Source organism: Sus scrofa, chromosome 6 (assembly GCF_000003025.6).
Source record: "Sus scrofa isolate TJ Tabasco breed Duroc chromosome 6, Sscrofa11.1, whole genome shotgun sequence".
NCBI lineage: Eukaryota > Metazoa > Chordata > Mammalia > Artiodactyla > Suidae > Sus > Sus scrofa.
The window spans coordinates 36,346,573-36,363,686 of record NC_010448.4 but is presented as its reverse complement, the minus strand read 5'-3'; the positions used below and the strand labels follow the sequence as shown (position 1 = coordinate 36,363,686).

Sequence of the window (17,114 nt, the reverse complement as noted above, 5' to 3'; positions counted from 1 at the left end):
TGCAATACTTTAGCGTTCATGCAAAATTTACTGTGAGCAAGAGAATACAGGGAAATAAAGAAGGCTTTTAAAAAAAAAACATAAATTGACACAAATACGTGAGTTGTACTCTTCTCAAAAGGTTCCAGAGCACATTTAGAATTCCTTTTCTCTAAAAAATGTTAAAGGGAGTTCCCGTCGTGGCGCAGTGGTTGACGAATCCGACTAGGAACCATGAGGTCGCGGGTTCGGTCCCTGCCCTTGCTCAGTGGGTTAATGATCCGGCGTTGCCGTGAGCTGTGGTGTAGGTTGCAGACGCGGCTCGGATCCCGCGTTGCTGTGGCTCTGGTGTAGGCCGGTGGCTACAGCTCCGATTCAACCCCTGGCCTGGGAACCTCCATATGCCGCGGGAGCGGCCCAAGAAATAGCAACAACAACAACAACAGACAAAAAGACAAAAAAATAAAAAAAAATAAAAAAAAAAAATGTTAAAAATCATACTTGGATGGACTACGTGGAATAAATGCTAAAATAGAAACTGGACCATAAACAAGAAGGAGCTTAAGTGCAATAAAATCAGTTTTGACTGGACTTTCTCCCCCACCTCCCCTACTCATTCTGAGTCAGCTGTTACATGTGCTCCAGGGAGTTACATGTGATCCAAAGGATCACCAGGGTACTGACTTTGATTAATTCCTCCTAATGATGAACGGTTACCTGCTCTAGGAGTAATTTGGGGAATGAAAGGGGCGACAAGGGGAAGGGTCTGCTGCCATCCCACCATCCACCTCCTCTTCATCATCCATCTTCATGGAAAGTTAACACCAGCTAGGAATTAATCTTGTTTCCTACTGATCCATGCCCCCTTCAAAAGTGAGAAAGTAGAAGAGAAATGGAGGGCCATCCTCTCATAAAAGTTCTGAGTCCAGTATTTAGACACAGTAAATCATTCTACTTCCATTCTACAATATAAACCAGTATAATTTGCAAAGGTGAAGGAGAGTCAAGAAAATAAAGATCAAAAGCACCAGAGAGACTCACACAACAGTGGAGGTGAGGGATAGAGTCAACAGGTAAAGAATGCCTCGTACCCTAAAGTTCACCAGTGTTGCTGAAGCATTCATCAGCACACCAATAAACACTATTTATGAAATAAATGCCATCTGGAAGAAATGATCAACAATGTTAACTATGTGTCAGGGTGAATGAAAGATAAACTAGCAGCTTTTCCCAGGAATCTACCTTTGCTGGGATACGGTAGGCCATTTTCTTGGGGATGACAAAAGATCAGTCTACGGACGTCCTTAAGAGTATATTCCCAAGAACCCTAAGCCATATTTCTATCAAACTAAAATTTAACTCTTCAGATTTCATATTTTCCCTAACTGTAATTATTCTATCGGAAAGATCACTGTCACTAAAGGACTAAAGTTCAAGGAGAAACAAAAGTACCACAGGATTCTATCATAATGTGGCCCATCACAAGGATTTAAGACAACAGGAATCAATTCTTACCATCTGAAGCCCTGTGTAACCCAGGTGTTCTAGACCAATATAAAGGAACTCTCCTGTAATCCAGTTTTCCCCAGGAGATTTTTTTGTGCATATGATGATCTATGCATTTTATTTTAGGTCACTAGCAGAACAATGGGCTTAGCATTACCAAAATGCCCTGTATGTGTGCTGTATGCTTACTTCATAGTCCATTTTATGCTGCTTATTTTAAGAGAGCAACGTAGTAACTGGGAAGTGGTTCCTTCAGCACAAAATGATCTAAGCCACCAATGCCTTTCAATTCACTACGCCAAAACAACAAATCGCGTCAGGAGGCAGTAAACTCAGTTTGTATTCAACATAATATAACTACTAAGCAAGCAAAGCATTACTGTTTAATTTCTTGACCTAGGAAAATAGTTACACATTTATCATCAATAGTTCAGACTTATGATATAACACATATTTATTATTTTTCCAAACACTGTAGAAAAAGCACGATTTAAATTCCTATTCAAAGTGTGAAAAGCAAGCAAAATGTAGCTTGTAATTCTTATGAATGAAAGTATTACAGGACAGCAGCTGCTAAAACCTCCCAAAGCTCAGAAGATGGAACCCAGCTCCATCTTCAAACAGAAAAGGAATCCTAAGAACACAGCAGACCTGCAGTAGGAATCAAGGATTCAAGTGTCTGGACAACCCTGGAGGAGTCATTGCATAACCTGAAGTTTGTTTTAAACTGAGAAAAGTAGAGCTGCTCAAAAGAAACATCTCCAGCTCAATTACGCTGCAGCCATTCCCTGATCCATTCAAATTCCACCAGCTTATAACAACTTGCCCAATTCACAATTTAAGCAACCCAGTCTCTTAACAGTAATACCTTTTCTCTTCCTTGTCCCGGATGCTGGTAAACAAGTGAGCAAGACGCCCCTCCAGGAGTACAGAAAAGGTAAGGGAGACTTCCCGGTCATGAGAAGCCAGGCAGCTCATAGCCTTTCCCCCACGAATAGAGACTATTTGTAACAGAGGGCCCTACTGGACACCTTCCGTTCCTAAATTTGTCCAGGGTCAACTTTTCAAGACAGGAAGGCACGTGCCATGCCCCATACACTCCATTCACTCCTCAGAAGCACCGGCTACAGCGGCAGAGAAATGAAGCACCCTCCCGCCCCGAGAGGAGTCGACCACACCTCCCCATGAGCTCAAATTCGCCTGCGTCTCCAAAAATGGGAGCCATTGCTGAGCTGTCCTCTGCTGGGCCCTAAACCTTCGTCTGTCTCCCAAGTTTGTCTTCCCAAATTCATCGGCTAGGCTCTGGCCAGCTCGGTGAAGGACAGGGCTGGAGAGTGCGCAGCAGCGACTGGACGAAGCGGTGCAGCTCTCAGTCCCAGCTCTGGAGCTACCGCTGCAGGGTCCGGCCCGCGGGGAGAGCCATTTGGAGGCCTGGGCCGGGCTGCCGCTGGGAGAGCCTGCTCCAACGCAGATTGCCAGCCGGCCGAAGGCTCAAAGCACTCAGGGCGGTGGCTGCCGCGGCAGGAGAGGGGCGGGCCGGCGCATGGAGGCGGGGCTGCAAGCTCCGCCCCACTCGGCCTAGGGCGGCTCCAGGGCTCGCAGTCGCTCCTGCACGGCTCTGGCAAGAATCCCGAGCATGCAGCGCGCAACTCCCACACAGCTACCCAGCTCCGCAGAACCTCGCGATCCCCGGAGACATACCGCACGCCTCAGCTTTTCCACCGGCTTACGTGAGGTGGAAACACTCCGTTTCAGTAGGCCCAAACAGTCGGATATCGCAATTTGGGGTGGTTTCATAGCGCTACATAGAATATATGGAAAATACGTGGCCAGACAAGCACTCTTCTCTGCTCTATACTCTGCCAGTTAACCGTGCAAACTCCGGATTTTTATATAGCAAAAGCATTTGTCTACTTCATTAACTATTTATCAGATGTCAACTACCTTATTTCCTCAATTCTAACTCACTTCTCCATTTTTACCGCCGTCAGCACCTTATTTCAAACTTCCTTTCTCGATTCGAGAAGCCGTCGCAGTGAGAGTCGTAAACACATAACCATATTAAACTTCTACTTCAACGTCCAAATTGAGATTTTATTCTCTTCCCACTCTGGGAAAGCCATCTTAAACGCCCTCATTAAACAAAATAGCTTGTTTTGTTTTTAAACAAGCATTACCCTTGTCCCAATAAAGTCCTGGGCCTCAGATTCTCATTGCGTCAGCTCCAGCATTCAGAGGTTTAACCTGTCATTACATCACGCTTAGGGCAGCCTTTAAAGGGAGCAAGAGCTTGTAGTGGAGAGTGAACCCTGTGTAAATTGTAGATTGTCCATTTTCAGCATAAAATTTTAATTCAAATCACTTCCCCATCCTATTAATAGTATTCAGTCACCTCAGTCTCATTTTGATATTAGACAAAACATCATTAGGAACTGAAACATAACTGAAAATATAATCTGTCCACGGACAAATCTAAATTATTATTACCAATGTCTTTATTTTTTAATACATATTCACTCTAGCTAGGTGTTGGGTTTCTAAAGTAGAAGACTTTTAAATGTTTTAGGCAGAAAAACTCTTTCCAAACAGTATGAAGACAGAGTCCAAATTTGTAAAACAAGTAAAAAGGATGACAAATTCCTCAAACTAAAAAGTTTTTTTCCTCCAACTTCCAAAGGACCTGTATTGAAGCTTACAACACTGTCTGAAAACCATTAATCTATGGACACATTTCTCAGTAAGTCAGTCACGACAGTAAAAATGGAAGAGTTCCGGAGTCATCTACACTGGGATTCAAACCCAGCTTTCACCACCTACTCAACTGTAAAATCAGAACAGTACTGCCAGCCTTGCATGCTTTTACATGGATTAAGGGAGATGGGTAAATTACGTACATTACAGGTGGTACAGATTCCAAAATATGGAAGTATTCACTTACATAATTCCAAAAGTTAACCTGCCTTGCCTGAGGTCACCAACTAGAGACCAAGTATACCAAAGATTAACTGTCATTTAATTTTTAGCACAATATAGTAAAATGTCTAGATAGATTATTTATTTAAATGGGTTTTACAAGGAAGGAAATTTTTCACAAAAACTACATTACACTAAGACAAGCCCATGGAATCCAAAGTTAGCAAAAACGCAAAATTTACCAATTACCTACCCTTTCTAAAGCCTACATCTCAAGTCTCATTTGGTATAAAGTTTAACTAGATTTTAATCTAAATCAAAAAACATTTTAGAATCAGCCTTTATGTTGCCTTAATTTCAGAGCATTTAACCATTACTTGGCCATTTTAACAAACTTAGAGTAAATGGACTTAAAACTTTTCTCGATTTGATATGGGAAGCTTTGTTTCCTATTATAAATGACCGAAGACGAATTTCTCTGATTCATCATAACCTTATGCCTGACTACTCTAATCAAGAGACAATGTTGGGCTTTTCATTTTCTTAAGCAGTTAACAAATGTTCTGTGGCCTGCAATAATGCCTCCTCCCCCAAAGATGTCTGCATCCTAGTGTCTGCCTCTGAACCTGTGGAAATGTTATCTTAGAGCAGCAACAGGAAGCTGATAGTTTCCTATCCAAAAAAAAGTTTAAAAAGGAGAAATAGTGTCAGACAAGGAAGAAGGGTGTATTGGTAAAGCAATTTACAAACAGAACATACATGATTTTTCTGGGATGAAAGTATAAGAAATGAGGAAGACTATACACCAGAAAATAACCAATGTTAGTTATGTGAGTGGTAGGATACTGGTGATTTTTAGATGTATTTCCTTCAAAGAGGACAATAAAGAAACTGCTTTATAAAGATTAGTGTAACTGAAAATTATAAAAACAATTGGTCAAAATAAGTAAATTCAAATTAATTTAGTTTAAAAAATGATGCAACTTATAGCAACCCCTCTTCTTCAAAAATTATTTCAAGAAATGCCAGAGCAATATTTATTATAAAATAAATGTTCAGATTAGGGATTTGCTTTCTGTATTAGAGAACCAATGAGTTAAATAAAATGCTACGGTTTTATATGCTTCTATTTTAAGATTTTTTTCTCACACACAAAGTTAAAACTTAGGCAAGTCTCCTTAAAAATTCAACAGTTGAGCTTAAAATGCCAAAAGTCAAAAATCAAACTTGGTTATAAGACAATAAAGGCCAAGAAAAAAAAAAGCAAATTATTCTTAGTTCCCAGAACTGTACCAAAGTAATGGGAATTAAAAATTGTACACAGTATTGTCCTAAAAGCTCTTATTTTCCTAAAAATAATTCAGAAAACATTGCAGCTACAGAGTAAGAGTTATATGTCCAGTAAGAGTGATGATCTGAAGTGGGGAAAGCCAAGGACAAAAGACCTCATAGAAGGCCTGTAAAAACAAGTCTGAACAAAGGTGATGACAGTCAATGAAAAGGAAAATGCAAACCATTACTTAAATGTGTAAAGCAAAGTACATTCGCTTTTTTACTGCCTAAATCACTGTTCTGAGGTTTTTACACCTGGTTTAAAAAACAAACAAAAAACAGTACATACTTAACCAGAACCCATTTAGGCACTATGCTAGATACTGAACTATGTTACTGAGATGGAAAGTAGGAGAGAGATGCCTGTTTAAGATGTCAAAGACATGAAACTCTCAACTCTGCTAGTGGGAATGCAAAACAGTACCACCAAATCTTCATTGCTCCAGAAGGTTCTATTGGACAAAATGATTCTATACCCTAATTTTATTATACTAGTTATTTTATTTCATACTGAATCTACATTAACAAGAATGAAAGTATTAACATTCTACCAAAACAAGGCAAACCCTTTCACAAGCTAATAGTGAAACTTTCCCTTTCTTACCTGCCATGTTCAAGATTATACTAACTTCAAAACTTTGTCAAAACAATAATTTAAACCTAACTGCAACCATTCTGGCTTCATTTCTCACAACTGCACCATTAGGCAAATATCCATCTTTAGATTTTTCTTCTTTTTCCTTTTTTTAGGGCCGCACCTGTGGCATATGGAAATTCTGAGGCTAGGGGTCGAATCTGAGCCACCTCTGCAACCGAATCCACAGCTCACCGCAACGCAAGATCCCCAAACCACTGAGCAAGGCCAGGGATCGAACCCCCATCCTTATGGACACTAGTCGGATTTGTTTCTGCTGCACCACAATCGGAACTCTCTGAATCTTTTAATTATGATTCACATTTTGGTATGGCCACTGTACTTCAGGAAAGTTTTCAAAAAGGGCATACAAGTCACTGAGTCTCAGTCTTAGCAATCTAAAGCTCTTACATAAATTCACAAGCTTAGAAATCTAGTCACACCCTTTACCCCTAAGAACTATGTAAATTCTGCTGTCTTCATGTCTGTCATGATGCAGATGAAAAAAATCTAATGTCATTTTTATTCTCATTCCTTTGCAAGTAAACTTTTCTACCCTGATAGGTGGCTTCTGGGACTTTTCTTTGGAAAAAATCTTCACCAGAACATCTAGATATATTCCATCAGCACTTGCCAAACAACAGGTGACTACTTTCAATACCAAAGACTCAAGTCTTTTACTTTTACCTCTGTGGACTTCTCTTCTAATTGTTTTTTGACGCTTACCATCTGCTCAGTTCTTCTCTTTACATCAATTCTGATACTGACTCTCTTGGATCTACCTTCATTTTTTTCTCATAATTCTGATTTTTGTTTTGCACTGCATTCCAAGAGAACTCAAGCTCTAATTCATAAATTTGGTTTTGCCTAAATTACCTATAACCTGATATGCTAAAGCATTTAATTATTTAGATACCCTCAATCTCCAACAAGGGAACACAGCTTTTTGGTTTTTTGGTTTTTTTTCTCTTTTTGCCTTTTCTAGGCCCGCTCCCGCTGCATATGGAGGTTCCCAGGCCAGGGGTCGAATCGGAGCTGTAGCCACTGGCCTACGCCAGAGCCACAGCAACGCAGGATCGAGCCGCGTCTTCAACCTACACCACAGCTCATGGCAATGCCGCATCCTTAACCCACTGAGCAAGACCAGGGAGTGAACCCGCAACCTCATGGTTCCTAGTCAGATTCGTTAACCACTGTGCCACAACGGGAACTCCAAGGGAACACAGTTTGATGGCAGGAATGGCTGCTTCCTTCCCTTTCCCTGTAGTTGGAATGGCCACATACCCAGATTGCATTGCTCTTTTACTTCCTTAACCTATGTATTCATGTTTAATTTTCATGTCCCTCATCAGAGCTTCATTGTTGGTTGGTGGTTTTGTTCTTACTACCATAATCTAAATAGCTTCCAGGGTCAGCAAGCTAAATACTGAGGCAGAGTAGGGACTTTCCTCCAGTCTCACTAATAAAACAGCTGCCCCAAGTATTAATAAGCATATGTGTGCATCATGTATGTCAACAACTCCATGGCTTACATATGCTCTAATTTATTAACCAACTCAATAAGCTTCCAGGTTAGGCATTTATCCCCTGACTTATAAGAAAAGAGAGTTCCAAATAAAGTAAATATTTCAGATCACAGAACTAGTTTCTTTTTTTTTTAAGTTAGAGTTATCTGATGAAGACAGACTTAGAAGGGGTGGCAAATGGCATCCTAGGCAAAGCAAACAGACATTATCAAAAATTTTACACTTAGAAAAGATCTTAACCAACACTCTCATTTTCAGAAGAGAAAAATGATACAGAGAGGTAACTTGCTAAATGTCATATAAATCAGGTCAATGTTCTAATTAGGCAATATGCTAAGCAGATATGCTAAGCAGATATGCTTTGGCTATTCAACCTGAAAAATTACCTTTTCGCAATTTAAGTCTAATATAATTCAAAATAAACAAATGCAGCCAAGAAAGATCAACAAAGGGAGATAAAAACTGGTTAAGTCCTAAACAAATAAGAGTTAACTAAAGTCTGTTCCCTAGAGAAGGCTTACCTGATCATTTATCTAAAACCAGATCACCCTTTTTACTGTCTTCATATTATCTCTTGCTGTCTTATTTCTTGTCATAGGAAAATCTCCTGCTAAATTATTTATTGTGAATTTTCTCCCTTTTCCCTCCCCACAATACCAGCTTTTCACTGATAATAACAATTCTCAACTTTTTTTGGTATCAGAAACCCTTTACACCAATGGTTGGCAAACTACAGCTGTGGGCCACTTGCCTGTTTTTATAAGCAGTTTTTTTGGACCACAGTTAAGCCCATTCAATTACAATCTATCTATGACTGCATTCAAGGATCGAGTTGAAAAGCTGACTCTGTGACTAAGTCCTTTAAGAAAAAGTTTGCCTTTACTGCTTTAAAGTTTTACAAAATTGAGGACCCCAAAAGAGCATTAGGTCAATGTGGTTTATATGTATTAATATCTATAACACTAGAAATTCAAGCCAAGAACTTTTATTATCACATTTTTATATAACATGTAAAAATCTATTACATGTTAATTTATGAATTTATGAAAATAACTATTTTTCATAATAGAGAAGAGTGTCTATGTTTTACATTTTTGTAAATCTTTCTAATATTTGATACAATAGAATAGTTGTGTATTCATTATCTGCTTCTGCAATTAGTCTGTGAAGATACCACACACCTCAGAGAACCTCCACTTAACTCTCATGTCTCATTACTGTGAAGAAAAAGTTCTGACCCTCAAAGGGTCATGGGAACTCTCAGGATTCCTGAATCACTAACTTTTGGTTCAGAACCTCTACACAACAACAAAAACTTCAAGAGAATAGACCTTGTTTGTTTTGCTCATGCTTCTGTTCTCCAGCACCTAGGACAGTACCCAGCCCAACCCAGGTACTCAAATTTTTCTGGAAGGAATGAATAAATCAAGTACAACAGTATGAAGGATTTCAAAAAGCAGCAGCACATGTATACAACCAGAACTCATTCATCCCTGATGACCCTTCAAGTAGAATATGTGTATATATATGTATATATAAATAATCTGTTGCTTGATGTAATCTTGAAGAGAGTGAATTCACAACTGAGATTTAAAAATCACTTTAAGTGACATTTTAAAATAACACTATGCTGATCTTTGACAAAGGTGCAAAGGGCAATAAAGAAAAGACAGCCTTCAACTAACAGTTGGACAGTGCTGGAACAACTACCAAAAAAAAAAAAAAAGCTAGACATAAATCTTACACCCTTCACAAGAATTGTTTAATACATCTAAAAAACAGATGAGCTAAAGGAGACCTAATATATAAATGATGCGTTTGTGTGACGCAAAGCCCAAATGACATCATAGTTTTCCCTGAAGCATTTATACATTGGTAAGAAAATGCATCATGCAGTGACCACAACATATGGGATAATTCTGGTATGCTCAACCCCAAAAGAACCTACAGTGTAACAGTCAATTCCATAACTCATGTTGAAGACCTCAATTTAGGACACAGTATTGAATACTGTCATAACCTAATATAATTTGAGTCTTACTGGCTTTGTAGTTTTGTGTGTATTTAATTTGTAAGTTTTGAACTGTCACCAACATGACAGAGTTGATGGATCACTGGCGCCTGCCTGGTTAACTTTGTCCAATCACTCCACACACTCTTGGTTTTCCCATCTCACTGGTTCCTCCTCAGCTTCCTTTATTGATTCCTGCTCTTCTCCCAATACTCTTGAAATTTGGAGTTGTCCACGGCCCGCTTTTCTTCACATTGGTCATCTCATTTAGTCTTGTATTTTTAAAATTCCACTGCTATTGCCATGGACTTCAAAATTTTTATCTCCAGTCCAGATTTTAAAACAAACAGGAGTTCCTACTCTGGCATAGGGAGTTAAGGATCCAGTGTTGTCTCTTTGGCAGTGTGGGTTTGATCACAGGCCCAGAGCAGTGGGTTAAGGATCTGGCGTTGTGGCAGCTGTAGTTCAGATTCAATTCCTGGCCCAGAAACTTCCATATGCCATGGGTGTGGCCAAAAAAGAGAGCCCTACAGGGGGTCTTGCTAACTTAACTCCTTTTCTTCTCCCAGTTACTCCGTCCAAAAGCCTTAAGTCATTACTGAGTCTTCTTTACATACCACATACCTAAAATCAGCAGAAAATCTTACTGGACCTTGAAAAATAAATCCAGAATTCAACCACTCCTCACCACTTCTACCACTACCACACATTGTAAGCCACCATTATCCCTCAACCGGATTACTGCAATATCCTTCTAACCAGTCTCCCTGCTTCCCTCCTTGTCTCTCACCCCGACACCCCAGTATGTTCTGAGCAAAGCAATCAGGAAAATCCATTAAAACTTCCCATATTTGGGTAACAGATAAAATCCTACAACAGCTTATGAGGCCCTACATAATAGGATGGTGCGTCCCCATTAATCTTTGACTTCATCTCCCACTTCTCCCTCACTGTACTGGGCTACTTGTTTCATATGACTATGTTGCTCCTTTGGGCCTCTTCCTTAAAATACTCTTTTCCTGGATATCTACATGACTAGCTCTTTCACCTCCTTCTAATCTTTGCTTGTATGTTACCTTCTCAATGAGGCCCACCCTGTCCCCTCTATTTAAAAGTGAGGAGCACTCTGCCACTGACCCCTTCATCTAATCCTTACCTGTTTCCTCCTCTCTTCCTCCTCCCTTCCCTTCCTCCATTTTGACTCTATTGTTGTCAAACTGTATTACCTTCTATCAGGCCAGGCTATACAATTACTTATTATGTTTGCTGTTATAGCCTGCCTCCTCCACCTGAAAGGTAAGAATTTGTCTGGTTCAATGATGTGTCCCAAACACTTCAAACTGCCTGACACATAGTACAGGTTGAATAAATATTTTATTACATGAATAAATAAATCAGAAAGCAAAAGAGCTTTGAACTTTTGAGCTGGATGCAATAGAGCAGTATCTTTCAAAATCCTCAAAGAAAAAAATGACTACCATTCTAGAATTCTGTGCCCAACCAAATTACCCTAAAAGTGCTGAAGGCAGAATAATGATGCAAAGTTTCAAAACTTTACTTCTCATAGATACACTTCTCAGGATGCTCCTGGAACACAAGCTCTTCAAATACAAGAGAATGAGCCAAAAAAGAGGACAACATGGGCTACAGTAAACAGATGATTTAACCCAGAACGAAGATGATGGGGAACACTGAGGATAATGACAACTTTACACTAGGGGAATAAGGCAACATAAGGCATCCAAAGAACCTGAATATTTAAACAAGTGATATGGAACGTGGAGTAGCATTAGAAATAAGCACAGAGAAAACAAAGCAAAAAAGAAAAGTATTAACTACAAGGCAAATTATACAAGTACGAATTAAATAGTTCAGAGGAAAAAGTAGCCATAATTTACCATATCGCTCAAATTATGAATACCTTCTACTGTCATAATGATGCAAACAGAAAATCATATTATTAAATTAGGAGAGGATGTGATGGGGACAGGAAAGGGAGCTGAATCCACAAAAGGAATAAGGTCTAAAACCAAAACCTGGAAGTAACAATAGAAGCGTATTATTTAGAGACAAGATAAATACGAATGTAATCATTTCAAAGAGGTAAAAGTAGTTGCCTCTGAAAGTGTGCAGAAGAGGAGGGGCAGGGAGTTTTTCTTTAAAAAAAAAAAATCAAGGCTAATGGAATATCTGATTTTGAATTATTGTCAGAACTCTTTCAATAAAAGGAAAAAAGTTCAAAAATGTGGTATGAGAAATTTCACAAACTGCACGCAATACTTAAATTACAGATATAAATTTGTTTTCAAAGATTTGATTCCAACTATTGACAAAGATGTGCAGAAACAGACTTTCCTACAGTGCTGGAAATGCCCACTGTGAAGGCTGCTAATAAGATTTGGTAGTTTGTGTCAAATTTTAGAGTGTGCATACTCTTTGACCCAGTAGTTTTTTCTTCCAAAGGATCTATCCTATGATTTACATCACAGGATGTTAAAAAGGTGTTGGCAAAAAGATGTGTATATATGAATGTCTACAGCAATCCTATCTGTAATACCAAATAAAGTGAAAACAGCCCTATCTTAAAGTGATTAAATTTTGATCCACACAACAGAATACTATGGTGCCTTTTTTTTTCTTTTAATTCAGATAGACTCATACTTACTAACATATAAGAATCAAACTGTTTATAAACAAGGAGAAAGAAAAACAAGCTACTGAATATATTACAATCCCATTCATGTTAAAAGAGAGAGTTAAAAGTAAATATGGACATTGATCTAGCTGTCTGTTTTTACACATATACGCATGTATGTACATACCATGTAATGGGACAGAAAAAAACTGGAAGAGTATCCGAATTACTGAACATGGTTTAAAGATTCAAGGTGAGGGATAAGAGAAGGGGAGAGGGCCAACTTTAGAACCAGAAACCACAGAGAACAGAGATGGGACCACTGAACACAAAATATGGCACAGAAAATATCAAGAACTGAAGGATACAGAGACTCTAAGCACAAACTTCATCATCTGGAGTGATAACAGTTCAAAGTATAGTTACTGATAAGTGGTAATCATTTAATGGTAAAATACCTACAAGGATACAAGTCAGATCAAAGAAATCAAAACATCTATGGCTATCTCAAAAAAATGTAGAACACAAAGACTAGAAACTACACCAAATTGTCTACAATGGTTACTTTCCAATTATCACATTATAAATGATCATGGGGAAGGTGGAGGCTGCACTTCTGTATGTAATTCTCAAATAGTCAATAAAACATATTTTACTTTGGTAATTAAAAAGAATTAATTTTTTTAACTTTAGTGCATTATTTTTGTTCCCACACTTCCCTACTAATGAATTGCTGGTGACTTCATACACGAACTTAAATTTAGCATTTTAAAAGTTAATGCTGAGAAAGTTTATCTGATCACCTCTCCAAGCAAAATTATAAGAATACAGTCTGGGAGTTCCCATTGTGGCCCAGCGATAATGAACCCGAGTAGCATCCATGAGGACGTGGGTTCAATCCCTGGCCTTGATCATTCAGTTAAGGATCTGGTGTTGCTGTGAGCTGTGGTGTATGTCACAGATTCAGCTCAGATCCTGCCTTGCTGGGGCTGTGGTGTAGGCTGGCAGCTGCAGCTCTGATTCGACCCCAAGCCTGCGAACCTCTATATGCTGCGGATGTGGCCCTAAAAGGCAGGAAAAAAAAAAAAATTTGAGCACTTTTCTATATTTAGTCATCCTATAGGTCAACAGAAAGAGTTTACATGGGGGGGGGGAAATAATACTATTGCTCTAGGTATTCTAGAATCTCCTGAGAACAGTAATTATCAGGTGTTATCACTGGTAACACATCACAGAACCTCCTCTCCTCCCTTCTACCCAGTTTCTCAGTGTCTCTACTATGTCTTTAACGCACCACAGTATAGTAATCACTAGCTATAAATACTCTCAGCTGATGGCTTCACCTATGCTTCCTTTAGAAAATACAAAAGAAGCCATCAAATGCTGAATTCACTACTTCTTCCTTTCCCTGAGAAGGAAGAAGTGACCCTTCACCTTCTCAGACCTCACACTCTACTATTCCACTCTCTTGCATCAATCAATCTCTCTTTTTTTTATTGGGCCATTCCTTCTACCACCCAAACGTGCTCTAGCATCTCCCATCTAGCTTGGTGATGTTCCTTCTACCTGAGTGGATCATTTTGGATGTCTCATAGACACTTAAAATCCAGCATATCGGAAATTTGAGTTTATTGTTATTCTTCTATTCTTTGAGTTGTATTGCTTTCCACACAACCCACCCCCCAAGTTTTTCCCATCTTGGTAAATAACACCATGATCCACACAGTTGCTCAAGCCAGAAGCCACCTAATTCCCTCCTTCCCTCACCTCTCTAATCCATCAGCAAGCCCTGTTAATTCTGTCCCCAAAATACATATCAAATCCATCAGCAAGCCCTGTTAATTCTGTCCCCAAAATACATCTCAAATCCATCCACTTTTCGTCTGCATTGCCATCACCTTAATCCAGGTCACAATCAACTACTGTACTTCCTGATCAAACAAACGGCCTTCTATTCATTCTATTCTCCAAACAGCTAAAGCAATCTTAAAAGTAAATCATGTGATCCTTTTATGAAAACCTTCTGATGGTGTCTCTGAATCCTTAAAATAAAATTTACATTCCTTACTTCCCTCTGCAGGATCTGATCCTTGTCTATCTCTCCCGCTCATCCATTCGCTCCAGCAACACGTTCTTCTCTCAGCCCTAGGGGACTTAGGGCCTTAGGGCCTTTACCTCTGCAGCTCCTTTGGTCTGAGAAATTCTCCCTTTCCTCTTTCAAAGGACTAGCTCCTTAACCTTTCAACAGAACTTAAATGTCATCTCTTCTTACAGCAAGTCTCCCTCCCACCATTATTCTTTACTTCACCACTTTTGATTCCTTTATAGTACATTTCCCAGTTTGTAATCCTGCTTTTTTCCCTTACCAGAATGTGAGTGGTAATAGTCTAAGAAATTAAGTAACTTACTTAACAAGTAATTTTATTAACCATCTGAGCACTTTCTATGTGTTAGGCAATGTGCTTTTGAATGTAACAGTAGGCAGTGTCCCTGCTCTCATGGAGCTTAAAGTCACAAACACAAATAAGTAAGAGGCGAGACATATCCAGATCCGGCTCTTACTCAACTACACTGCCGCTCCAGCATTAGGAATGGGGCAAGGGGAAGCAATATGCTTAATAGCTGTTCACATGGTCATAGAAACTAAGGCTTGGAGAGGTTAAGTCATGTGCCTAGAGTTGGAGAGACAGACATCTGAGCAATTCAGTACAGTCAGGAGCAAAGGCACAGAGATGTTAAAGAATGGAGACTGTTCAAGAAACAAAAAGAATCCAGTCTAACCAGGTATGACAAAGAAAAAAATGCTGGAGGATAAGGCTGGAAGAGCATATTAGGATAGTGTGAAGGTATTAGTCAGCCACTCAAATATTTACTGAGCACCAACTACATCCAGGCCAGAAATAGTGCTCAACGCTAGACAAACAAGGGTGATCAAGGCAAAGTCCTCATAGGGACTGCAATCCACCCGGGGAGGCACAGTTAGTAGAGAAAGATTACAGTTCAGGCGGATATGGGTTATAGCAGTGCCAAGCAGAAAATGCTATGGGAACATGAAGAGATGACATCCAATCCAAGGTGGGTTCCAGGAACAGCACCTGAGCTAAGTGATGTCTAGGCTGAAATTATACAGCTTAATTGGAAGAGAGAAAACACCCTGCACAGAGGCACTTGTAAGTACACAGCTGAAAATGACAGGAAAGTAACAAGAGCCAGCCTCTGGAGGGGCTGGTACTTACTATGTATGTCAAGGAACTTGGAAGTCTAAACTGAAGGCCTTGTAAGTCATCTATATTAGAAAGCTCCCTTAAATCGCAGCAGGAAGAACTGAAGGGAGGAAGCAGAGACCAAAAGCAGACAGACCTTAGAAAGGAGAAGAGGTGGGCTGAATACACATGTGACAATGAGACAGAGAGGCAACACCAGATTTGAGATAACCAGCCAAAAGAAAAATCAGGGCTGGCTGACTAACTGGATACAGAGTATGAGAGCCTTGGATGGTTAGAAGCAATAAAGGCTTTTATTTCTGGTCACCTATATTTGAAGTACCTTCAAATATAATAGTGGAAAATGATGTGCAAAGAAAGACACAGTCAGGAGAATGAGAAGACAGACCAGAGTGGGTGAAAATATTTTCATTAGACATATCTGATAAAGGACTGTTATCCAAAATATACAAGGAACTCTTGAAACTCAATGAGAAAACAAGCATATCAATTTAAAAAATGAGCAAAGGAGTTCCCACTGTGACTCAGTGGTAATGAACTCAAGTAGTATCCATGAGGACTCGGGGGTTTGATCCCTGGCCTTACCCAGTGGGTTAAGGAACCGTCGTTGCTGTGAGCTGCGGCATAGGTTGCAAGATGTGGCTCAGATTTGGCCTGGCTGTGGCTGTGGTGTAGGCAAGCAGCTGCAGCTTCAATTTGACCTCTAGCCTGGGAACTTCCAACTTCCATATGCCATGGATACAACCCTAAGGGGGGGGGCAAAAAAAAGAGCAAAAAAAGACCTTATCAGACACTGCACCTCGTCAGATTTACAAATGGCAAAGGAGTATATGAAAAGATGCTCCATGTCATTTTTCATCAGGGAAATGCAAAGTAAAACAATAAGATACCACCACACACCTTTTAGAATGGCAAAATCCAGAACACTGACACCACCAAATGTTGGTGGGCACATGGAGCAACAGGAACTCTCGCTGGAGGAATGCAAAATGGCACAGCCGCTTGGAAGGTAGTTGGCAGTTTATTACAAAACTGAACATACTCTTACCATAAGATCTAGTAATCATGCTCCTCAGTATTTACTCAAAGGAACTGGAGGCTCATATTCAAAAATGTGCACACAGATGTTTTTAGCAGCTTTACTCATAATTCCCAAGACATGGCAGCAACCCAGATGTCTTCCAATAGTGAACAGATATGCTGTGGTACATTCATACAATAGAATATAACTCAGAAATAAAAAGAAATGAGCTATCAAGCCACAAAAAGATATGAAGGCGCCTTTAATGCATACAGCTAAGTGAAAGAAGCCAATCTGATCCTGCTATATAACACTCTGGAAAGGACAAGGCTA

The 17,114-nt window shown here is 39.6% G+C and overlaps 1 protein-coding gene across 6 annotated transcripts in view; it reads right to left on the bottom strand.

Moving 5' to 3' along the window:
- Nucleotides 1-17,114, bottom strand: part of SIAH1 (siah E3 ubiquitin protein ligase 1) — a 28,015-nt gene that overhangs the window by 2,098 nt on the left and 8,803 nt on the right. Inside the window, exons 1-2 of one of the 6 annotated variants that reach the window (XM_021094231.1) lie at nucleotides 2,354-3,123; nucleotides 697-844 (exon numbers count right to left, since the gene is read on the bottom strand). The exons of 3 other annotated variants lie outside the window; for them this stretch is intronic. In XM_021094231.1, the coding sequence (XP_020949890.1) occupies nucleotides 697-781 (85 nt within the window). In that variant the 5' untranslated portion in view covers nucleotides 782-844; nucleotides 2,354-3,123. Of the gene's footprint in view, nucleotides 1-696; nucleotides 845-2,353; nucleotides 3,128-3,186; nucleotides 16,324-17,114 lie in introns of those variants that run through there. 2 more of the 6 variants (XM_021094233.1, XM_003126991.6) reach the window with 2 other exon arrangements.